We start from the raw sequence: 25,339 nt of genomic DNA, 5'->3' as shown, positions 1-25,339 counted from the left end.
TACAGTGAACAGTGAAAACGCTGACTTTAAATACCTAACAGGCTGTCACAAAGCAGCAAAAGTAGAAATTTTCTATGTGACTACTGGGGTCAGAACTAAGGTGGAAGTTACCGTTTAGTAAAAGAACTTCTCAAAGATAGGATGAACTCCCTCTCTCTGATCGTGTGTTTCCCACTCCTTCAGAAATTATGGGAGAGGCTGGACCATTCCTGTGGCGTGGGTGTGGGTCATGGTAGCAAGTGTTAAAAGTGGACTGGTGACTCACTCAGAGGTCCTTTAGGTCCTCTTCCTACCTACCAGTGACTACTGGGGAACGTATACAGCTCGTTTTTACCTAGCCCAGCGCTCTGGCAGATGGTGTACATATCTCGGCGGGAAGCCTGCTTGAGCTCTGGCCCTCTCTGTTCCTCATCTTCTGCCTCCTCACCATCACCTGGGAAGAAAACATGAGTTAGTCTTCTGGTTTCCGGTTTCCAATCACTCCCAAGGATCTGACACATGTAGAGAAGCCCCGAAGTGTAATCGGCCAAGGGGATCCTTGGAAAGGCCATGGCCACCAAGCCTCTAGGTTTTCTTTTCCAACACTCACCTTCCTCATCTCCCTCTTCTCTTACACGCTTTAGCTTCTTGCGGCTGGCCTTGGCGGCATTCTGCATCTTGGGGATGTCACGACCATAATAAAGCAGGAAATGATTGTAGACATCTTTCAGTTCATCCATTGATTGTACATCCTTGAGCCTGGAGGGAAGGGACATAAGACCTCAACTGTCACAGACGAAGGGTATACCCCAGTTTTGCTACAAGAAGTCCAATTCCCATGAGGCAAGATCCCAACTAGGATGAGTACCTATATTCTCCAATTATTAAAGACATGCATTGGCCCCAGACCATGACTTAACTGCAATCAAGGTATCTTAAAGGAGGAATATGTCAAATAAGTGGTGGCTGGTGGTTGTTAGAAATGGCAACAAAAAGGGAGAGGCAGATGAGGCAGCATGTCTCCGGTTCAGAGTCCTTGAGACAGTCCTTGTCCTTCTTTCCCAGGTTCATGCCGCTGGCCACTAAAATCATCTGCTCCTCTCCCACACCCCTCTCTGATTCCAGGCTCACCAAGTTACTTTCTGGTTGTAGTTTGGTTTCCCATGTAGCTTTTCACACGGGGAACATATAAATAAGCAAACATGACTATCTGATCCTCTTAACCTTTTATACCAAGATGGATAAGTAACAGGAATTTCCCTGTCAGAAAGATCACTTTTGACGTGTTGCTAAGTTGGGATTCTAAGGAACGGGTCCCGTACTGAGAATCTTGCAAGGTTATGCTGCTCTGGGGTGGGGGTGGAAGGGCAGGGGCCTGGCTTTGGTGTGAGGGATCCCTGTAATGGAATAAACCCTGCATATGCTACCTCTCCATGTCGGTGGTGTCCAGAGCCCGGATGCCATCAGCAAGGGGCTTGTCAGGGTCAGCAGAGATTTGCTCATACTGATAAGCCTGCATCTTCTCAAACAGCCGTGTTAGGTTCTCCTTACGGATCCTCAGCTGGGTCCACTAGGACAAGACAAAGCAGGAGTAAGGGATGGTATTCAGCCTTGGACACCCAAGACCATGCTGTTCCTTACCAGGAGACCCTGGGGGAAGCCTGACAGGGTCTGGGCTGCCACCTGATAGGTACAGGAGAACTTGGGTGCCAGTAGTGGTAGTACCCAGTCCAGCCCTCAACCCCTTGAGGGGCATGGATCCCTATATTACCTTTTCATCCCACTGCCACACCCTCCACAGGTCATTGATATGCAACTCGGGCTCCACGTACTCCTTCCGGTAGAAAGCAATGAAAGGCACCTAGAGGGGCAAGGAGGTGGCAGTCAGCCAGAGGGGAAAGATCTGCAAGGACCCCCTTTGTTAGAGGAATAAACAGCTCCAGGAAATTCAACAGTAGGAAGCTTGGCCTCCCTCACAGGCCCATCAGGACACATGCTCTCCCCCACCCACCCCCAACAGGAGAAGATAATGCTGCAAACGGGGTAGCACTGTTCTCTGGATCGCTAGAGTCTATGGTCCTCACGCTTCTTGAGTCAAGGGACCACTGCTGTGGACAGAAGGGGGCTTCCCACCTGACTTAGGTAGCCACCTTTTCCATCACCCCCAGTTGAAATTCTAACCAGTGGGCGACTAGAGCTTGAGGTGCTACCTCAAAATGCTGATTTCTCATGAAGCCCAGGGCCTCTTTAATCTTCTGAATTGTGCTGGGTCCTTTTCGACTGAAGCTGCTGGTTGGCTGCCCTCGGTCTAGGTAATCACAGCTTTCCTACAGTCAGAAGAAAAAAGAAACAGCAATGATACCATTACTTGCTCTGTCTTACCACACACAAAACTGCTTCTTGTCACAGGATGACCTTCTCAGATTAAATCTAGAAAAATCTCCCTCACATACCCGCACACACATGCTATTCTATACTAGGCCCACAGATGTTTGGAGCAGGGGAGAAGCAGCTCCCCATCCTAATGAAGTAGCTTCTGGTTCATGTCAAAATCCAGCATCTTTTTTGGGGTACCTGCAGAGAAATGGTTGGTGTGGCAAAGGCATTCCTGTAGATCCAGTCAGCCTCTTCTTCCAGTTCATCATCTTCAGCCCCCTTGACGGAGATGGAACGGAGCTGCAGGGGATAAGGCATCAGCATGAGACTGACTTTATCTTGTATCTCACGTAGCAAAAACATGCACTACTTCTGGACAAAAACGTGTGCTCCAGAGGCACACGTTTCTAGTACCCGGAAGAGTGTTGTCTGGCAAGAAGTAGGCATGTCGTGTATTTGCTCAAGAAACCATAAGCCACTGGAGAGTCTATGTTGAGCTAGACTTCCTGTACGCCTGGTCAGATGGGGTTCAAAGCCGACTTCCTGTATACCATTTTTTGGTGTTTTTTGGCTGCGCTGCCCCAACGAGGGATTGAACCCGCGCCCCCTGCAGTGGAAGCATGGAGTCTTAACCAGTGGACCGCCAGGGAAGTCCCCCTATATACCATTGTTGTTAAGATTGTTGCTAGATTGTTTCTCTGCTATAACTCTTGTACCAAGGAGGCTCAGGGCAGTTGATGACAGTTCAGCAGGACAGACACTGGTGCTTCCTTACCTGGAACCTCTCAGGCAGGTCAGTAGCTCGGATTTCATTGTCCTGATCTGTGAGGTGGCTGCTTTCCAGCTCACTGGGCTCATACATCTCGAAGATGCTCCTGCGGCTCACACGTTTCTTGGTGGTCTTCTTGGGGCGCACTCGGATCTCGCCCTCAGCCTCATCGTCCTCATACTCATACTCTTCCTCCAGTTCTTCATCATACTCATTATATTTCTCAAATTCGTCATAGTCAAAGTCCACACCAAAAATCTCCTGGGCTTCTTGCAGGGCACTGTGGGTGAGAGCAAAAGGCAGTTGGCCCAGATTCCAGTGAGAGGAGACAAATGCAGCCCCTGCAGAGATCCTGTACCTACCCCAAGGGGACTAAAAAGGTTAAGAGAAATGTAAACAAAAAAAGCATATTCACTGCGGAGGAAAGGCTTAGCTGGGGGATATTTCTGGGGAAACTTTTTTTTTTTTTTGCGGTACGCGGGCCTCTCTCCGTTATGGCCTCTCCCGTTGAGGAGCACAGGCTCCAGACGCACAGGCTCAGAGGCCATGGCCCACGGGCCCAGCTGCTCTGCGGCACGTGGGATCTTCCCGGACCGGCGTATGAACCCGTGTCCCCTGCATCGGCAGGCGGACTCTCAACCACTGCGTCACCAAGGAAGCCCGGGGAAACTATTATTTATTGAGATTAAAAAGCCCATCTTTGGCACGTGCCAGTGACAAGGATCAAACAGCAACAGGCACATGGTTTCATGTCACACTCAGTAGATCCATCTTCTGCTAAGACATTATAGTATTCCCTCAGGGCAAAAGCCTTCTTCTAACAAAATTATATTTAGAAGACTAATAAATAAACAAATGAACATGGAGCTGCAGGTGGAAGAGAGAGGCTGGATCCTTGCCTGTGTGTGCCTCCACCTTCATCCCACCACGGCCCTTGAATGCTGAGAGAGCTATCAAAGCTTCTAGAAACAGTCCGACATCACTGCCTGGTAAAGGATATTACGGGCAGGGAAGCAAAATGCTGAGAGCTGACTGTTCCATTTTTAGCAGAGGCCTCTGACCTCCTCCTTCCTGCCCGGGTCCACTCAGATGCCCTTATCACCACCTCGCACCAGACCCCACTCACGCATCAGTGTATCCAGGAAGCTTTTTCCGCCACTTAGGTTTTTTCAGTGGTTGTCCATCGTCATCCACAATGAAGTCATCAATGTCTGGATAGGGAAGGGAAAGGTTAGTGCCCAGAGGCAGGGGATGAGCCAGGACTGAATGGCTTTAGTTCCTATTGTAGGAGTGGTCGGTGAGGAAAAGGGGAAACAGATTCCTGAAAAGGAACTTCTTTGTGTCAAATGCTGGGGGCCAGTAGCTGAACAATGGTCTCCCATTCTATTGTTCGGGGTAGGAAATCCCAACACCCCGCCCCAAACTGGCTTCCCTGCCTAATGCCACATACCTGACTCTTCATCATCTTCTTCCTCCTCCTCTGGAGGAGCCATGGGGGCCTCCACGGCCTCCTGCCCTTCTTCCCCTTCCCCATCCTGAAAGATCTCCTCTGCAATAGCTTCTTTTTCATGTTCCTCCTTGCCATATTCCTCTTCGTCATCGTCCTCATCATCTGACATTTTTTTGACACGTCGGTATTTTTGCTAGGGGTGGAAAACCTGCCTCATCAGGGTCTGAGGGAACTGGCATAAGGATCCCTGCTCTCCAGTCTCACTCCTATTTTCCCACCCCAGCTATACTGACAAGGGAGATGGGAAAGAACACATCAAGTACGCCCCAAGGCCCACCCTTGAAACTTTGACAAGCCTTTAACAGGCACCCAGAACTGGCTCTACAGCACAGTGATACTGAGCCACTTTCTCCCCGCTGACATTCCCCAAACTGTTCTGGATGTGCCTCCTCCCCCCAGAGTCGCTGAATTTCAAGGGCTTCTTCCTTCACCCCCAAGGACAGAGACAAAAAGGGCACTTACTCCTCTTTTGACTTTGACACCCAAATTCTCCTCAATGAGATCAAAATCATCATCCTCCAAGCGGTCGTCAAAAGATGCTAGAGAAGACAGAGTGGTTGCCCATGGTGATGGGGAGGCCCCTTCTCCACTATGACTTAAACCCCATCCTCACCTGACCTAAGGAAAGGCTACTCACTGCGTTTTCTCTTCTTGTGGCCAACATCATCTTCTGAATCACCAGAGTCACTACCCTCATCCTCCTCCCCTTCATCTTCATCGTCATCGTCATTGATAAAGCCTTTCAGGTTTCCTTGTTCATCCTGATCATCCAGGTTCTCCTCCTCCTCCTCCTCATCTGGAAAACATGCATGTTTGAGGCATGCAGTTTGGGAAATAGGCTGGGGCTGGGGCAGGGCCACCTGCTTAACTGTTATTTCTCATCTGCTCTGAACCTAATGACCTGGATGCCATGTTAACTCTTCTGCCTCATCTAAAGATACAAAACCATGACCACTGACTTAGAGCAGCTTCTGGAAAAGAATATCTCTTTTCCACATTCACCATCTGTATTTAGGCAAGATGAGCTTCCTAATTACTTTGGCTTGTCAAAATCATTACTAGAGGCTTTACAGCCACCAGTAACCTTTGTTTTCCTCTCAGTTTATAAACTCAGTAGCTATATTCCTTCTTTCATCCATAATGCTTTTCATGAAGCTTGCATTTTCCTTTCTGTCTCTAGCGCAATTTCATGGTTGCACTCTGCTGATGATCCTAATAGTTGGATTTGGACAGAGAACTTGGAAAGTGGGTACATAAATACCAACACTGCTAAGTCTCTAAAAGAGCGAAACATTACCTATGTATTTATTTATTGGTTTACTGTCTGTCCCCTCCCACTAATATAAGCTCTACGATAGCTGGGACTTTATGTTGTATTCCTAGTTCTAGGTACAGTGCCTGGCATACAGCAGACAGATGTTCAGTAAATATTTTCTATGAATGACTGAAAATTCTCAAGCTGGTACCTCATGTGTGATAACTTCTGTGCTCAGCCTGAGCCTCTCATCAGCAAGAATCCAACTATCCAAAGCTTAGCAATACTGGGGAGAAGCTTGAGGCTGGGGCTTCCTCACCGTCATCCTCCTCTTCTACAAATTTCTTGGTGACCCGGGGCACCACCTCGCCTTCATCATTGTACTCTTCCTCTGACTCCTCGGCCTCGCTTTCCACAAAATCAGACATTGCTGCAGCTTCTCACGGCCTGCCTGAAGATGACTAGGGAAGGAAAGGAGTTGGGGATAAAAAATGAGACAGAGGACCTTTAAACATTGCCACAAAAAGCATTCAGCTACATGCCACTGATCTGCCCAATCATTTCTACCTGGAGGAGAGAGTAAGAATCAGATGGCTCCATCTCTTCCATTATCCATTCCTCTCACAATTGCCCCTCTCATGTGTACCTTAAAAAAAGCAATTATACTGGACTGCTCTGTATATACCATCTTGCTTGTCCAAAGAGTTTTACTGCACTTACCATCTGGGGACAGAAATAGGCAAATGAAGAAATTAGTGTAGGAATAATTATATAGGTAGGGATACAGTGTAGTGAGTTTATATGACTCACTCATAAGTTTGGGAAACAATAACTAAATGCCAACTTAATGACAGGAACTTTCATATACACTATCAAAAGGAAAATCCTTTTCGACAGATTAAACAACGATTCATGAAGTGGAGCCCACTTGTGTGAGTAGTGGTTGGGAGCATTTGGGCAGAGAAGGGGCCTCTTCAGAAACATTAGAACCACAACTCTATTGTGACCATTTACCTCCCCAGCAAAACAAAAACCAAAAAACCAAAAATACAAAAAACACTTTGAAAGAGACTTCCATGGCCTACAAATTAAATGCAACATAGCTAAATACAAAAACTGCTGGGCGTAAGAGTAGAGATCAAATCCTGGCCCCACCACCTACTAGGTATATAAACTTAAGCATATTATTGAACGTGCCTGAATATCAATTTCTTCATCTGGAAAATGGCAACAGCACTACCTACCTCGCAGGATAGTTAAGAATATTACATGACATAGGAGAAAGAACCTAGTCTACTATTTCAAAAAATGCTAACTGAGTTTAAATTTGAATCCTGGGCATAATTTTCCTCAGCATTCTGTAATTTTGTACCAACCAATCCCAACTTTGTCTTCTACTTTCCCGCTGTCAGATGCATCCAAAGTCTGGAAATGGCAGTGGAGAACCACAGAACCATGAAATGGAGTTTCCTGGGCTTTAAAACACAGCACTGGGACTTCCCTAGTGGTGCAGTGGTTAAGAATCTGCCTGCCAATGCAGGGGACACAGGTTTGAGCCCTGGTCCGGGAAGATCCCACATGCCGCGGAGCAACTAAGCCCGTGCACCACAGCTACCGAGCCTGCGCTCTAGAGCCCGCGAGCCACAACTACTGAGCCCATGTGCCACAACTACTGAAGCCTGCACGCCTAGAGCCCGTGCTCCGCAACAAGAGAAGCCACTGCAATGAGAAGCCCGCGCACCACAACGAAGAGTAGCCCCCACTCGCCGCAATTAGAGAAAGCCCGCACGCAGCAACGAAGACCCCACGCAGCCAAAAATATAAAAAACAAAACAAAGCAAAAAAAACACACAGCACTGATCACACAAACCACAGCATCAAGATTCCATTCTGGAATCCTGAAGCTGGCTGCTGATCAACTCAGCACCACTCATGTCCTGAATTACGGTCCACTGCATATGTCCATTTTCTCCACTTAGACTATAAGCTTCTGGAAGTCAAAGATGATATCCAATTGAAGGGCTAATAAAAACCATGAAAACATAAACGGCAATATAAGAGGCATTACGTGGTACTTTATTCTGTACCAGATAAGCTGTTTCCCACTAGGTGCTCTATACAAAATAGAAACTGCTAAGTATCTGTTAAATAGATTATTTATTGTTTCATGTCTTCCCAGTTAAAGATGGCAGTGGAACTGGAGAGAGAGGAGGGTGGCTAATGGCTACCTCTAGTGGTCTAAGCTCTAGAAGGAGGCTTAAGTTCTGTGGCTCTAATTCTCCTGAAAATTACCCTTACTGATATCAACTGATACCATAACCAGTTAAGATTAACTGAGCTCAAGGAAATAAAACTGAAGGTACTAAGTTCTGGTGGAAAGGGAGGGTCAATGACATGGTATTATGTTCAATTTTAGGCTGAGGTTTCAGATGCCATTCTTTTCAAACTGTACTGAATGCCTACCAAGTACAAACACTCTGCTAGGAGCTGGGGATTTGAAGAGAAACAGGACTGTATGTTCTCAAGGAGCTGATGTCTAGTAGAGGGCCAAATAAGAACCTTAAAATAATTTTATGTATTTTGACATATATGTAGAGCAGACACAGGAAGAGAATTGGAAAATGAACAAACCCCAAAAACCCACCCAAAACTAATATAGGCCTTTCCTGGGTACTTTACGCAATTAAAAAAAATGTGCCCTGAGGAATATTTTTTGCACACCTACCAAGTTCCAGACACTTAATAAATAACCTATTAACCCCTACATTGTCCTAGGAGTTACAGCACACTTCTCTCTCCATTCAGCAAAGGAGGAAATAGACTCAGAGATTAAGTCACTTGTTCAAGGCGACACAACTGTCAACTGCAAGAGGTGAGATCTGAGTTAAGGTCTGTCTGACTCCACAGAAACAGTTGTTTCTATCATATCAGTAGTTCTCAAAGTGTGGTCCAGGGATCACCCCCTCCTTTCTCTCATGAGTGTACAGTGGAGTTTTCCAGAGGTTATACGGCAGACATGTAGTATCACAACAGACTGAATGCAGAAGCAGGTAGGAGAATCCAGCATTCCTCTATTAAGGCAGACATTAAAAGGATTTGCCAAAACCAAACCAAAACAAAACAACCCAAACCCAAAACCAAAACAACCCCCCCTCCAAAAACCCAAAACCCAAAACAACCCCCCAAACAGAACCCCCCAAACCAAAAAAAAAACCCCAAACAACGTCACTCTTCTTACTACGTTTTTTATTTTGAAGATTATACTTGTTTTTCATAAAATGTGTTATTTATGCTAAAATGTAGTGGGCTTACATTTTTTCTCAGCTTTATTCATGTACAATTGACCCTTGAACAACATGGGTTTGAACTGCGTGGGTCCACTTATATGCGGATTTTTTACCCAGTAAATATAGTAGTATCTGTATTTTCATTTTACAGATCTTTAAATTAAATGTGGGAAACCGTTTGTGTTTGATTAGAGATCACAATATGTGGAATCAAAAGAATCAGGGTTTGAGTTTTTTTTTGTTTTTTTTTTTGCGGTATGTGAGCCTCTCACTGTTGTGGTCTCTCCCGTTGCAGAGCACAGGCTCCGGATGAGCAGGCTCGGCGGCCATGGCCCAGCCGCTCCGCGGCATGTGGGATCTTCCCGGACCGGGGCACGAACCCGTGTCCCCTGCAGCGGCAGGCGGACTCTCAACCACTGCGCCACCAGGGAAGCCCAGGGTTTGAGTTTTGATTCTATCCAAATTGTTTCAGTTTCCTGCCCTTGGGTGAGTCATTCATCAATTCCTTTGTTTTTGAGGCAGAGATAGCCGTATGGGATTGTGAGGGGAAGAGAGGTGGGTCAGCACATCAACCCTGTGTTATCCAAGGGTCAACTGTAATTGGCATATAACATTGTGTAAGGTTAAGGTCTATAATGTGTTGATTTGATATACTTGTATATTGCAAACAGGCTTATTATTATGTTAAAATGAATTAACATTCATCTATTTATTTAGTCATTATTAATTTAGTTTAGAAATTAATTTTAATTTCTAATCTGGTTAACATCTATATGTATAAATCTCAAACATCAATAGATATAACTCACATTAACAAAATGTCTTTGGAATCTTAAATTATCTTTGAGTATAAAGGGGTCCTGAGTTCAAAAAGTTTGAGAGCCACTATACTACACCATTGTATAGGTCCCACAGGGTGGTGATACAGGAAGCCTTGGGTTAGACTGATGCCCTTTCCCCCCCAGGATCTGTATCCTTAAGGTCATTCAGCCCGAGTACAGCCAAAAGTGAATATCTAAAACTTCTGCCGATTAAATGTGGTGCTCTAATTTTAATACTGCTGTCTTTCAGCCCTGAACTAAGTCATTAAAAATAGATTTGGGTACAGCAGCCCCCACAGATAGCTTGCTTTAATTATAGGCTATCAGACCCACAAATTCAGTCTTGTAAGGCCTCAACATCTTCACACTAAATGCCAGCTCCTCCAGACCAGATGCCCTACAGCCTACTTAGCAGAGAGAAACAGACAGCCTACCTGATGAAAGCACAGCTTTATTCTGTTCTGCGGGCAGCTGGTGCTCTGTGCTGCATGCAGCTTTCTTCCCATTCCCTAGGTTAGCAATGAAGTACATGCTGTGCTATAGCTAGGGAATGCCTCCGATCTAACTCATTGCCAAGACTTCTAGTTAAAACAGATTGTGCAAGAAGCAATCCTGATTTGCTGCAACTTGGGGGAGCTAGATGTGCAGAGGGTGCTGCAGCAGCACTGCAGGCTGAGGTTGGCAAACAGCAACTATTCCAGAACAAAAACACTATTTATTAGTATGTGATTATCATTAATATATGATATCTGAGTCATTTGTATTTTGTATTTAGGACTTATGCTCTTGAATTTTCCCCATATTCAGATTGTACGTTAAATTTGCTACTGAAATAGATCCAGAAGGGGAGTGGGGTGGTGAAAGGAGAAGGTTTCTCCAGGCGGAAGCACAGCTGCAGTACAAGATGTGGCTCAAAGGGACAGGCTGGCGGTTACCATGACATTCTCTGGAAGAGCAATGGAGCTGGGATCAGATTGCCACCGGGGAGGCCCTCCACAGTCCCTCCCTTTGAACAAGATGATGTAGGAGGCAATTACAAGGAGACCAGAGCAAAAAGAGATGTCTGTTAATTCCCTCCACTGGCAGCTTCAATTAACGTTTACAGTTTTGTATTTTTAGGGTAAAGCTCTGTGCTGGGACTTGGGTATATAAAAATAAGTAAAACATGCTTTTGACCCTAGTGTTCATATTCATCTCACAAAAAACTTGTAAATAAAGTTACGACAGGGGCTTCCCTGGTGGTGCAGTGGTTAAGAATCCGCCTGCCAATGCAGGGGACACAGGTTCGAGCCCTGGTCCGGGAAGATCTCACATGCGGCGGAACAACTAAGCCCGTGCGCCACAACTACTGAGCCTGTGCTCTAGAGCCTGCGAGCCACAACTGCTGAGTCCGTGTGCCACAACTACTGAAGCCCGTACATGAGCAAAGGCTTAGAGGTCTCACAGGGTCTAGTGATCTGGAGAATAGCCCTAGAAGTCTGGTGTGGAGTTTAAACTATAAGACATTCTGCATTTGATGAGCAAGAGCCTAGGACTACTCCAAAGGTGTTCACAAATGACTACCCAACTTGGAATACAAAATCCTACGAGTTTAATAAACAAAAGTATTCAGAGTCCACTCAAGACAAGTTCTTTTAAATTTGGGATTCAGAACTCTGTTAGGAAAATCTTAATCACATCAAGTCAAGATGTTAGAATACAGAAAATGTTAATTATACCTATAACTATTTTAACATGCACACTGTATTTATAAGAAATAACAGTCTTAGAATCTTTTCAAGAATCTTTTCAATGCCTGGGCGTAAAAAGCACTATTGTTAATGGTTAACATAATAAGTAATTTTAAAATATTAGTTTTTTCTTTTCTTTCCATGTTTCCTTGGGAGACAAGGGCAAACGAGGTGCAGGAACAACTAAAATATGTAACCAGATTCAGTATCCCTGCAACAGTTACTGAGCCTTGTGCATCACACACTGGGGGAGCAGACAGTTCCTGCTCTAGCACAGAAGGGCTGATCTGCCATTGTAGTACAAAAACAGACATAGACAGTATGTAAATGAATGGGAGTGGCCTAATTTCTTAGTTTAGTAATCCCAGATCTAGAAGTACAGAAGGTCTTTAAAGAATTGATGGCATGGGCTTCCCTGATGCAGTGGTTAAGAATCCACCTGCCAATGCAGGGGACATGGGTTCAAGCCCTGGTCCAGGAAGATCCCACATACCATGGAGCAATTAAGCCCGTGTGCCACAACTACTGAGCCTGCGCTCTAGAGCCCCCGAGCCACAGCTACTGAGCCCGTGCGCGCCTAGAGCCCATGCTCTGCAACAAGAGGAGCCAACACAATAAGAAGCCTGCGCTTGCCGCAACTAGAGAAAAGCCCGTGCACAGCAACAAAGTCCCAACGCAGCCAAAAATAAAATTTTAAAAATTATTAAATAAATGTTAAAAGAAAAAAAATTGATGGCAAAGGTACCATGGGAGCCTGTAATAGAGGATTCTAACCTGGTTTTGAGAAAGTGACTTTAAATAAAGACCTTAAATAGTGAGGCAGAATTAACTAAGTGGAGGAGCTGGCTTCTTTGGAGATGGTTCGAGAAGTGGTGTTGTTGGAGAAAAGTGCTCCTAGCGCAAGGCCCAGAATATGCTGTAGCAGGAACAGTGAGGGTCAGTTTGACTGGAGAGAGGGTTCATGAGGAGTTAGAGGTGAGGCCACAAGGATCTTGATAGGACAACTTAAGGATTTTGGATTCTATCTGAAAGGTGCTGGGAAGCCCCTACAGGGTTTTAAACCAAGAACTGACTTAGTAATTTACTTGTTAATTAAATAAATATTTATTTAATGAGTGCCTACTACATGCCAGGCACATACAAGACAAACTCCCTGCCCCTAGGATACCTGTATTCTGTAATTTGCTAGGAGACAAACCACAAACAAATAAAATAAAGCTTGCTGTAAGTGCTAGGAAGGAAGTAAACACCCTTACCTTAGAGAGGGTTAGTTTAGGCCAAGAGGTCAAGAATGGGCAGGCTGTGGTATGCAGAGCCAGGGGAGGAGGTTCCTAGCTGAAAAGGTGGGCAAGAACTTGGCATACTGTAGGCAACGTCCTATGGCCAGTGTGACCAAAGAATGGTGAAGGCAGCAGAATGCGAGAGGGAGAAGGGGGCTGCTCAAGTCAGGCTGCGAAGGTCACGGAAAGCCACTGGAAAAGGAAATGACATGATCTGACCTGACCCGATCCTGCTAATGTGGAAAATGGACTGGGAGGGGTTCTGGGTGGAAGCAGAGAAAACTGAAGATACTATTGTGGTAGCTCGGGCAAAAGATGCTGGTGGCTTGGAATAGGGTAGCAGCAGTTGAGATGGAGAATAGAAGAGAGATTTGAAATATATTTTGCAGGTAGAAATGACAGGACTTAATGAAAGACTTGGCGGGGGGGTGAGGGGGGTGTGGATAGTAAAAAAGAATCCAAGATGATTTTCAGAGGTCTGGCTTTGGTAAGCATGTGGATGAGAGTACCACTTAGTAATGTAGGGAAGATCAGGTTTACGATGATGGGAAAAACCAAAATTTTCTTTTTCTTATGTCAGGTTTGGGATGTCTAAGAGACATCCAAATGGAGCTGTTAAATAGGCATTCTGTGTGATTCTTAAACATAGAGGAGAGAAGGCTGGGCTAGAGACTTAAACTCGGGAGTTGCCAACTTTCAGATGGTTATTAAAGCCACAGGACTGGGTCATCTGAAGGAAGCATGCCGAAAACCCAGGATTAAACTCTGAAGGAAATTCAACTGTAATATGTGACTGCACCACTTTCCGATGTGATTAATCCCAGGATGAGATTTAAATCTCTTCGGGAGTAGCAATACCATGCTAATCTGATCTAGTAGCCGCCCAAACCAACTAAATAAGCTTTCAGATGTTTCAGACTTGTACTGGTTGGAGGAACACAAGTCATGCAAAAGGGCTCTAAATTCACAGTTGATGGGGGAGCAATCATACTTTTGTAATCAATACATAAGACTTAAAAATCAGTAACTTTCATATAAACAGTTAAACTAAAAAAGATCGAACAAAGCTTTTTTTGTCCCAAGAAACGAAATTCAAAATTCTTTACACTCTCCATGTTCATTAATTACAGCAGTGTAACTTAATACTCCCTTGCTACTTCTGATATTACAGTGAAGTATTTTAGGAGAGCTGAGGCCTCCTCTAACAGAAAAATAAGTATCAGCACTTGTAACAAACACGGGAAATGAACCGCTCCAGCTGGTTCAAGAGAGTCCCTGGAGAGAAAGGCAGAAACTGGAAGAATATAAAGTTTTTGTCTTAATAGCCCATTCTCATGTGTGTGGTAAGCGTTTGATGAATGTAGCCATCTACAAAAAGTTCTAATTATATTATTCAACAATATGGAAAAAGACGGAATTTGGCATCGCGCTCTAGCCTGATGGCCGAGTTGCTGGAAGCTCCGTAGGTTTCACATCCCCAGGACAAACAATTCGATCACCTGATCCTGACTCGGAAGCCCCAGGTCCCTTCCATTCCAAACCCTACCGCGCGGCCCAGTTTTCAGAAGCTGCGAGAGAAGGACGGCATCCCAGGAAGCCTGTTGACACAACAGGCCACCCAATTCATGGGTTCTGGGTGGCAGAGGGTTGGGAAAAGCCTTGAGACTCTGAGCAACTACCCCGCTTTCTTCCTCCTTCTGTCTCATAGAGCAGGGCAGGCCGGAGGCCCCCTTCTTCCCGCATACGGCTCCCCAGTACCTCGTCCCTTACGGGACCAGGCCCTAGGAGCCTGGCTCCCCAGCTGACCCATTCGAGGAACACGCTTTCCAGTCCAAACTTTACCTGCCTGAGGCCCGTCGCTTCTCCGGTGCGCTAAGCCCCCAACGAGGAAAATGGAGTCCTCAAACCGAGACTGGGAAAAGATAGTACGGACCCACCGCACGGTTCCTCCGCCACCGCCGCCGCCGCCGCCGCCGCCGCCGCCGCCGCCGCCGCCGCTGCTGCTGCGTCAACGTACTACGTCACTTCCGGCCCCCTGTCACTGGGAGTGGGCGGACCAGTGCTTGCTCTCTTCTCCCAACCGGGTCTCCGGGCTTCGCCGGGGGCGGGGGTAGGGTGGGGAGGAAGGGATGGGGGTAGCTGGGCTGGCCGAAGCAGTTCAGGAAAGCAACTCTCATAGGGCCCCCGGAACAGAATAAGCTGAACGAGGAGGTCGGAAGCAACCAGACCTAGCCTGTTCCTCAGGCCGCTCTAGCCAAAGGAACCATAAAGACCAGACTAGAGCTCCTTTCCGTCCTCTCTCTGGTTCCACCCGCGGCTTCCGGTTCCGGGGAGGGGCCGAGTTTTCTTCGAAGATTGGGGCACCGCGCTACAGACAGGATGGCTGTGGTGTTGCTGCTGTTGTTCGGCGGTTTGTGGAGTGCTGTGGGCTCGTCCAGTCTGGCTGTCGTTACATGCGGTTCTGTGGTGAAGCTGCTCAATACGCGCCACAACGTGCGACTGCACTCACACGACGTGCGCTACGGGTCAGGTACGGCCACCCGGGTTCGGGTGGGCTGGGAAGGCCTGGTAGGCTCCGGAGGGGGCGGGGCCTAGAGAAACTCTGAGGGGTGTGGTCTGGGAAGGTTAGTGGAGCCCGGGGGAGGTTCCTGAGGTCTGGAGGCGGAAAGTCCGAGAGTTGAGTGGTCCTTAAGCATCTTAATCGTAATCTTAGTTTCTATGTGGTGAGCTTCGTGCCAGGCACATTACATATTTGCTTTTTTAAGACTTACAACATTCCGACGACGCATAGACTATTATTATCCCCATTTTACAGGTGAGGAAACAGACTCAAATAAATCGCATACTCAAAACCTTGGCAGCTAGTGAATGACAGTGATGGGGTTCGATCCACATCTGTCCAGGGTCAAAGTCTGCTTTCAGTTACTGCAGGCTGGTACTACTCAGTGCAGGAGAGACAGACATGTAGAAAATTACAGTAAGTGCTGTTATTTCTGAAGTCTTCCAAGATCTCATTCTTTGATTATAATCCTCTGTTCTAGCTCTTTTCCATCTTACACTTGCTCTTCAACTCTTTACCTTTGGCCTCTTTTCACTCAGACCTTATCCTTTTTGTAAAGAAGAACTGAAGCACTCACTGGAATTGGAGAGGAAGCTGTTTAGGGGGCTTTTTAACATATGAAACTAAAATGCTTAGCTTGTGGGTTCATTTATAATTCAGCAATTATTTGTGGATTCATTCGTTCAGTATAAATTTAAGGAATCTACTGTGTGTCTAATATTGTTCTAGATACAGGAAATACAGTAGTGAGCCAGTGAGCAAGTTACAAGAAAATGAAAACAGACAGAAAGGAGAGGAAAAAAGTTCAGGTAGTGAGATGTGAGAGACATCTAAGATGACTGCTGGATTTCTGTCTTAGATAACTGATGATGCTATTAGCTAAGAGAGGAAGGAGTTCTCTTAGATGGAGACTGGTCTGTGGTTTATGATACCCAAAACCTGTCTGGCCAGGTAGACTAGGAGAGGAACTGAATTGTCATTGTTGGGACGTCTTAATAATCCTAGCGGTGGGCTTCCCTGGTGGCGCAGTGGTTAAGAATCCGCCTGCCAATGCAGGGGACATGGGTTCGAGCCCTGGTCCGGGAAGATCCCACATGCCGCGGAGCAACTAAGCCCGTGCGCCACAACTACTGAACCTGCGCTCTAGAGCCCGTGAGCCATTAATGCTGAGCCCACGTGTCACAGCTACTGAAGCCCGCGCGCCTAGAGCCTGTGCTCCACAACAGGAGAAGCCACTGCAATGAGAATCCCGCACACCGCAATGAAGAGTAGTCCCCACTTGCTGCAACTAGAGAAAGCCCGCGCGCAGCAACGAAGACCCAATGCATCCAAAAATAAAGTAAAATAATCCTAGCGGCCATTCAGTGAATACTTACTATGTGTCAGACTTATTATATTTTAATTTGATCTAGTTTCCTATTTTGGATCTACTGAATCAGAATGTGGGTGGAGAGAGGCTGCCAGTAGGAATCTATAGGTTTAAAAAGCTCTTCAGGTGCTTCTGATGGGCATCCAGATTTGAGAACCAGGTTCAGTCTGGAGCTCAGAGAGAGATCTGTGCTGAGCCTGAGATACAGAGTTAAGTACAACATCATTGTCTGGGTGGTGGTTGAAGATGTGGGGAGAGTAAATGAAATTGCCCAGGATGAACTGTGGTTTGCAGTCTGGTGTCAATTTGAGTCACTTGAAAAACTTGTTGAAGCACTTGGAAATGCTTCTGTCTTGATCTCCAACCAGTATTTAAGAATGTATAAGGGCCAAGGATGGAACTCTGGGTAATCCTAAAGTTGAAGAATGGGAAAGGAAGGGAGGGTTGAATAGAAAGTGAAAAGTAGGAGACAGAAAGTGTAGACCATGATTTAGTGAGGCATGGAAGTGAGGACCAAGAGAACTGTAAAGCAGTAACCAGAAGTGAGGAGGGAGGGTTGGTTAGCCTTTTTTTTTTTTTTTAAGATATAACAAAATCATTGAGTAGAAGAAGCAAGAGAGAGAAACTGGTAGTTTAGTCATAAACATTCACCCAGATAACTGGTACAACGCAGTTATGTTAAGTGGTAAAAGGGAAGTGTCATCAAAAGTTTGTGGTCAGGCAGGGCCAGGGGACTGAAGGGAAAGCTAGGAGGAATAGGCAAGAGTGACTGAGGAAAGTGTCTGGGAAATATGGAGTGCCTTCAAAGAATTGAATAGTGAATGAGGCCTAGGGAAGAGAATATCCCTTGAGTTTATATGAGTGGCCTATTTGGGGGGACTTAACAGAAAATAAAGCTTTGTAGGAGGCCAGGTGGTAGAGTGGTTAAGAGTGTGAGTTCTAGAGTTGGCCCACTTAGGTTCAAACCCTGCATTGTCTCTTAAGATTATGTGATCTTGGGCATATTATTCAGCCTTTTTAACACTCCAGTGTAAAATGGGGGTGATAATAATAATAGCTATCTCAGAGAGTAGATGAATGTATCAATTAAGAATATTCAAGTAAAAAGCCTGGGTTTGTATCTGATACTCAGTAATTGCTCAAGTACACGTTAGCTGGTTAGCAATTATTATTTGTATATATCCACTTTTTTTTAAGCCTGTAGCTACATGTTTAACCTAGTACCTTGTAACCTGCAAAATCGCACCATTTGTAAGTAGTATGAACCAAATTTAGATGACTTAAGAATACTTTTGTGGGACTTCCCTGGTGGTGCAGTGGTTAAGAATCCGCCTGCCAATGAAGGGGACACGGGTTCGAGCCCTGGTCCAGGAAGATCCTGCATGCCGCGGAGCAACTAAGCCCGTGTGCCATAGCTACTGAAGCCTGCGCACTTAGAGCTTGTGCTCCGTAACTAGAGAAGCCACTGCAGTGAGAAGCCTGCGCACTGCAATGAAGAGTAGCCGCAGCTCACCGCAACTAGAGAAAGCCCGTGCACAGCAACAAAGACCCAATGCAGCCAAGTTAAAAAAAAAAAAAATGTTGAAATTGTAAATTAAAAAAAAAAAACTTTTGTAATATGTTGGATATATCACTTACAGGAATTGGAGAGCTGTAATGGCTTGTTGGATTAAAGTTGACAGCAAAAAACGGTCTCATTTTATTTTATTTTTAATTAATTAATTTATTTTTGGCTGCATTGGGTCTTCATTGCTGTGTGCGGGCTTTCTCTAGTTGCGGTGAATGGGGGCTACTGTGCATTGCAGTGCGCGGGTTTCTCATTGCGGTGACTTCTCTTGTTGCAGAGCATGGGCTCTAGGTGCGCAGGCTTCAGTAGTTGTGGCACGCAGGCTCAGTAGTTGTGGCACGCAGGCTCAGTAGTTGTGGCTCGCGGGCTCTAGAGCGCAGGCTCAGTAGCTGTGGTGCATGGGCTTAGTTGCTCCACGGCATGTGGGATCTTCCCGGACCAGGGCTCAAACCCGTGTTCCCTGCATTGACAGGCGGATTGGATTCTTAACTACTGTGCTACCAGGGAAGCCCTGATATGGTACACTCTTAAACATAGTTTGTCATATAATAACTAATACCATATAAATACATTTAACATTTTTCATATATATTTTAATGTCATAGAAGAAAAAAATCTGAAGCATGGGGTTTTCTTCCCAGCCCCAAAACCTATTTTATGACACAGGGCACGTTATTAGCCATAGGAAAGAGAGGGGTCAGGTTGAGCTCACCCTCTTTTCTTTTTCTTTTTGACTGCAGGTAGTGGGCAGCAGTCAGTGACAGGTGTAACCTCTGTGGATGACAGCAATAGTTACTGGAGGATACGGGGGAAGACGGCCACAGTGTGTGAGAGGGGAACCCCCATCAGATGTGGTCAGCCCATCCGGCTGACACATGTCAACACTGGCCGAAACCTCCATAGTCACCACTTCACCTCACCTCTTTCTGGAAACCAGGTGAGGTGGCATCCTGTGGGTCATTGCTGCTCATTACTCAGTTGAGTTGTTTGATATCTTGGTTCTTAGCCCTTTCTCTTCCAGGTATAGATCTTCTCTTTTGTGCAGACCTGAAGAATTGCCTCTGTCTCATAAGTGTGAAGGAAGTTGTTTCTGGTCAAAATGGAGACTACATTTAGATCAAATCAGGAAATGAGGAAAGAGAGAATAGGTATATGTTAGTGTATCATAAGTTATCTTGATAAATCTTGCAATAAAGAAACCCAGTGTTTTCCAAACTTGCGATAAAAATTATTATTTTTTAATGATGCCAACTAACCACATTAGGAAAATGAATTAGGTATTGTGCCACTTATTTTAAGCCTTGAACTTCTGAAGGATGTGGATCCTTTAATGACTGCTTCCCTCCCACTCCCCCTCTGTACATATTTTTCCCTATTAACATCTTAACATTAGTATGGTAAATTTGCCACAGTTAATAAAGCAATACTGATACGTTGTTATCAAGTAAAGTCTATAGTTCATTCTGATTTCCTTAGTTTTTACCTACTGTCTTTTTTCTGTTCCAGGATCCCATCCACATCACATTTAGTCGTCTCCTTAGACTCCTCTTGGCTGTGACAGTTTCTCAGGTTCTCCTTGTTTTTGTTGACCTTGATAGTTTATTTTTTATTTTTTATTTTTTTGGCGGTACGCGGGCCTCTCACTGTTGTGGCCTCTCCCGTTGCGGAGCACAGGCTCCGGACGCGCAGGCTCAGTGGCCATGGCTCACGGGCCCAGCCGCTCCGCGGCATGTGGGATCTTCCCGGACCGGGGCACGAACCCGTGTCCCCTGCATCGGCAGGTGGACTCTCAACCACTGCGCCACCAGGGAAGCCCTGATAGTTTATTTTTTATAAATTTATCTATTTATTCATTTTTGGCTGTGTTGGGTCTTTGTTGCTGCATGCATGCTTTCTCTAGTTGCGGCAAGTGGCGGCTATTCTTCATTGCGGTGCGCAGGCTGTTTATTGCGGTGGCTTCTCTTGTTGTGGAGCACGGGCTCTAGGTGCATAGGCTTTAGTAGTTGCGGCACGCAGGGTCAGTAGTTGTGGCTCGCGGGCTCTAGAGCGCAGGCTTAGTGGTTGTGGTGCACAGCTTAGTTGCTCCGTGGCACGTCGGATCTTCCTGGACCAGGGCTTGAACCCATGTACCCTGCATTGGCAGGTGGATTCCTAACCACTGTGCCACCAGGGAAGTCCTGACCTTGATAGTTTTGAGGAGTGCTAGTCAGGTATATTATAGGATGCTCCTCTGTTGGAATTTGTCTGATCTTTTTCTTATGATTAAACTGGATTTATAAAGGTTTTGGGGAGGAAGACCACAGAGGTGCCATTTTCATCCCATCTATAAAGGGTACATAGTATCTTATGATTGTTGATATTGATTACTTGGCTGAAGTAGTGTTTTTCAGGTTTCTCTTGTAAAGTTATTCTTTTCATTTTTTCCCTTTACATACTGTACTCTTTGGAAGGAAGTCACTGTGCACAGCTCATACTTGAGTTGGGAGTTATGCTCCTCTTCCTTTAGGGTAGAATAGTTACATAATTTATTTGGAATTCTTCTGCATGGAAGATTTGTCTTTTCTCTATTCAGTCATTTATTTTCATTGGTATGGACTCCTGGATATTTATTTTATACGTTGAGTTATAATCCAATATCACTGTCTTCATTATGTTGCTCACATTTTTCCAACTTTGGCTGTTGGGAGCTCTTTCAGTTGTCTCCTGTGTCCATTTGACCTGCTCCCATCATTGTGTATGCGTGTGGCTGTGTTTTAACACTTCCTTACTTTCTGGCAGTAAAAGATATTCCAGGCTCATCTTGAATATTTCTTGCCCCAGTCCTAGAATCAGCTATTTGCCTATGGAGTCCTGCTTCCTTTTATTGGAAAAGGGTATTCTTAAACCAAGATCTAGGCCTTTCATGAGCTTGTTGCTAGGGGGTTTTGTTTCTTTTAGGCCCTCTCACGTGACAGAGCAAAGAAATATATGTATGTATGTGTATATACTCATATTTATTGTAAGTGTTCACATATGTAACCATCTATATCTATATTAAGTTAAACATGAGTTCTTACTGATGCCTCCAATTCTAATCCATTGCCACATAGACCATTTTAGCCTCCTCCCTTTGCTTATTTGTGAATTCCCATTCTAACAGTGAGACACCAGGCTGCTCACACTGTCATCCATTTACTTACTTGTTCAGTTCCAGTGTACAAGTATTAGTAGTAGAATTGTTAATTATGTGCAGTTTCTTTTGCCTTTAGTCTTACAGACTTTATTTCCAAATGACTGATTTTTATCATCTAAAATTTTATAGCTCTTAGTGTATATTTAAATTGTATGTGTCTGGTAGTGGCCATTTTGTAACGTATAGAAATATTGAGTCACTGTGTTGTGCACCTGGAACTAACATAGTGTTGTAGGTCAATTATACTTCAATTAAAAAAAATTATGTATGTCTGAAATAATCAGTTACTTTTAAAATTGTGATAGAAACTCTGAATTTTTGGCCTTATGGGGAATGGGATTAGAATACGAGTGGAAGATAGAATCTGCTATACTCTGCTCAGTTAATATTTATTATTTTACTTAATTCTCACAATTATTTTGTAAGGTATTATTGTCATCATTTTATAGAGGAGAAAATGAAAGCCCAAAGGAGTTACACAGGAAGGGACAAAGCTGACATTCAAGGTTTGCCTGTTTCCAGAGCCCATCCCCTTTCCAACTTGTGTTTCTCACCACGTCACTTAATGTCTAGTTAAGGGAATGAGGCAGGAATATTTAAAGTCAAATAACAAGAGGTAAAGTATTTTAAGACTATAATAGAAAATATAAGGCAAATATAGGAATATTTTCAAAGTAAACATTTGGACCATAATCTTATGGCAAGTGATTTCATGTCTTTGGTGTCTTTTTATCTTTTTTCCACAGTTTTATTTTATTTTATTTATTTTTAAACAACACTGGAAAGCCTCTTATTTATCACTTTTGGATAGTCTTAGTTTTATTCCCATTGCCTCCCTCCCCTTTTCAGGCCTATGTGTCAGCTATACTAATGTCGCTACCTATCTGTGTCTTCCAGGAAGTGAGTGCTTTTGGTGAGGAAGGTGAAGGCGACTATCTGGATGACTGGACAGTGCTCTGTAATGGGCCCTACTGGGTGAGGGATGGTGAGGTGCGGTTCAAGCATTCTTCCACTGAGGTTCTGCTGTCTGTCACAGGAGAACAATATGGTCGACCCATCAGTGGGCAAAAAGAGGTGCATGGCATGGCCCAGCCAAGCCAGAACAATTACTGGAAAGCCATGGAAGGCATCTTCATGAAGCCCAGTGAGTTGTTGAAGGCAGAAGGCCATCACACAGAGCTATGAGTCTGGAGGCTGTGAGCCACTGTCACCACACAGTGTTCATAGACATCTGCTGCTCCTTCACCCTTTGGATCCCTGCCACAGGTGACCATGTCACCACTGAGATGAAGATACATGATAGGAAACAGTGGATGTGTTTGGAAGCCTCAGCCCTTCACACTTGAATTGGTTGTTCTCCCAGACTTGGGTCAGTTATTTCTGAGTACAAGACTTGTTGGTGAAGGAGCAGATGCTTTTTATTCATATTAATAAAACAAAAACGGAGGGAGGCATCCCTCCTAGCTGGGAAATTTTTATTCCTCAGAATCTTGGCATCATGGATTATTAATGTGTGTGACTTTTCTCCCACTTTCTCCAGAATGATAAAAAAAATTTCACTGTTAGTCACTGTATTGTCATTTATTAGGCATGCTATGTCATAATCTGATTAATCCTTGAGTCCTAAGAGTCATTGCTAGCACTCTTTTGAGATGATGGGAACCTTTGGTGTGGGCCCTTTTGAAAGCCTTACTTCATCCCACTTTTTCTATCTTTACTTTTACTTCTCTCTCAGCACCTCATCTTTATTAGTTTTTTGACTAATTATGGCTATAGACCCTTAATAAATAGCCAATAAAATGTTTTACTTTGGATATGTTAATTGTACTTGAGAAAAAAGGGTAGGGGTGGAAAGTGGAACCAACATTTATTTACTGCTTGCTAAATACTAGGCACCATATTATAGATCTTACCTCATTTAATCTTCACAGGTATGTTACTGGGTATATACTACGATTTTACCAATGCAGAACAGAAAAGTTGCGTAACCGCCTGAATTCTTAAAGCTAGTAAATAATTTGAAGACAAGAATTCATTTTTTTACTGCAGTACAACTGTGTTTAGTTCTTGGATGATAACTATACTTTTTGGACAAATGTAGATATCTTTCTCTGAAAAGGGGATTAGAAAGCTTTTGTCCTCTACTCACCTCACTTCTTCCCTTCCTCTGCTTGGCAGTTCCAGGAAGTTTGCTTCTGTCCTTCAAGGATGGTAGTGGGGAACAGAAGTGTTTGTCATCTGCTGGAATTTCAGTGACTAGCGGGCCTTTTTATTTTTAGAAACTTCTGGATTTTTTCCTTACTTGCTTTAGGGAGTTAATGTTGAACATTTGGGGGTACCAGGTCTGTGCCAGACGTGACCTGTAACATTAAAAGACTTGATCTCTTTTACAAGGGCTTGTCTCAGTAAGCTGAGGCCAGGAACTAGTTGAGCTCCATCTCTGCCTTCTTCCCTCTTTTTCCACTTCAGTTGTATTGCTCCATTGAGAGCTCTCCAGAAAGAAGTAGACAAGTGATAAAATCAACATTTCATGCCATTGAGATAGTTGGGAGTAGGGTGGTTAACAGTCTGGGGAGAAAGAAAGGAAGTGATAGAAACAGCTGAGTAAAGGGATGAGCTTTCACAACATGAATGAGAGTAGGGAGTTGTGTTGCAAGTACCCCTTCATGGCTTGGTCAGAGTTTTTACTCAGTTGTTGGGCCTTCTCTGAAGGTTCACAGACAGAACATACCTTGAAGCTGCAGATTACAAGGTGGATGGCGGGACTATAGCGCCCGAGAGATAAGTACGAACTTGAAAAAAACAGTGGTGGAGCCCTTGGGAAGATTTCGTGAAATGACCAATAAGAGGCTTAGATGAGGAAGGAAACCAGTTGGAGGGGTAAAAGCAACTTTGGGTGACCTAGGCGAAAGCTGAAATGGTGCTTTATCTGAAGAAGTGAAAAAAGTCTCCAAGAGAAATCCTGAAGGATGTTTATGGAGATTAGGATGTCAGAGCAAAGGGATATGAAGTACTTATTTTGAAATAAGTATGTCAAAGAATCTGAAGCTAAATAATTCTTTTAGCTTATACTGTATTAACATCACTGTACTAGGGTTGGAAGGAATCTTTGTCCAATGACTTCACAGAGAAGGAAATAGGCAAAATAAAGTTGGCCCTGAATTCTCTATTTCATATAATTATGTTTGCTTCCTAGATAAATTGTTGCTGAAGAGCAAGAACAATATTCTTTACTTCTGTAATACCCCCTGGCCCAGTGCCTGGATTGTGCTATTCACAGTAGAAACTGAAAACTGCAATGAGGGGTACAGAATGGTGCAACTCATTCCTTTGTGGATGGAATGAGGTGGGATTTTTGAGGCCTTTTAATTACCGCTTGGTTTCCTCCTTAATGATGTTCAGACAAGACTCGAATAAGACATGATTAAGACATGATTACTTCGTGTGACCCAAGGGTATAACTTCCGCAGTAGCCTCAGCATGAGCCCTAGGTGGCCAAGCAGACTCTATACTCCGGGAAACTGCTTTGAAAGTGGAACTCTCCGTGACCCAAACGACCCAGCCAAGTCCACTGCCAGCCAGGCAGCGGGCTCAGGCCCAGGTCACTGGCAAACCCCAGGTTCCCTTTTCCGGGTCCCGAAGGGTGCGCCCGGGGGCGGGGCCT

At 44.7% G+C, this 25,339-nt stretch overlaps 2 protein-coding genes across 3 annotated transcripts in view; one reads left to right on the top strand and one right to left on the bottom strand.

Annotated features, from left to right (window-relative positions):
• Positions 1–14,959, bottom strand: part of SUPT6H (SPT6 homolog, histone chaperone and transcription elongation factor) — a 31,444-nt gene extending 16,485 nt beyond the window's left edge. For both annotated transcript variants that reach the window (XM_082861212.1, XM_082861211.1), the window contains exons 1-13: positions 14,850–14,959; positions 6,209–6,350; positions 5,272–5,430; positions 5,097–5,173; positions 4,575–4,767; positions 4,251–4,335; positions 3,131–3,404; positions 2,554–2,655; positions 2,190–2,306; positions 1,751–1,840; positions 1,407–1,549; positions 590–738; positions 335–433 (exon numbers count right to left, since the gene is read on the bottom strand). In XM_082861212.1, coding sequence (XP_082717338.1) covers positions 335–433; positions 590–738; positions 1,407–1,549; positions 1,751–1,840; positions 2,190–2,306; positions 2,554–2,655; positions 3,131–3,404; positions 4,251–4,335; positions 4,575–4,767; positions 5,097–5,173; positions 5,272–5,430; positions 6,209–6,317 — 1,597 coding nt within the window. In that variant the 5' untranslated portion in view covers positions 6,318–6,350; positions 14,850–14,959. The remainder of the gene's footprint in view (positions 1–334; positions 434–589; positions 739–1,406; positions 1,550–1,750; positions 1,841–2,189; positions 2,307–2,553; positions 2,656–3,130; positions 3,405–4,250; positions 4,336–4,574; positions 4,768–5,096; positions 5,174–5,271; positions 5,431–6,208; positions 6,351–14,849) is intronic.
• A 225-nt stretch (positions 14,960–15,184) lies between these two features.
• On the top strand, positions 15,185–23,447 carry SDF2 (stromal cell derived factor 2). Its single transcript, XM_082860001.1, has 3 exons — positions 15,185–15,537; positions 19,244–19,440; positions 22,573–23,447. The coding sequence occupies exons 1-3, from the start codon at positions 15,387–15,389 to the stop codon at positions 22,858–22,860; spliced, it is 636 nt and encodes a 211-aa protein (XP_082716127.1). The 5' UTR covers positions 15,185–15,386; the 3' UTR covers positions 22,861–23,447.
• The last annotated feature ends 1,892 nt before the right edge of the window (positions 23,448–25,339 follow it).

The sequence above is a fragment of the Leucopleurus acutus genome, assembly GCF_964270905.1.
Source record: "Leucopleurus acutus genome assembly, chromosome: 19".
Lineage (NCBI taxonomy): Eukaryota > Metazoa > Chordata > Mammalia > Artiodactyla > Delphinidae > Leucopleurus > Leucopleurus acutus.
This window is presented reverse-complemented; position numbering and strand designations above follow the sequence as displayed.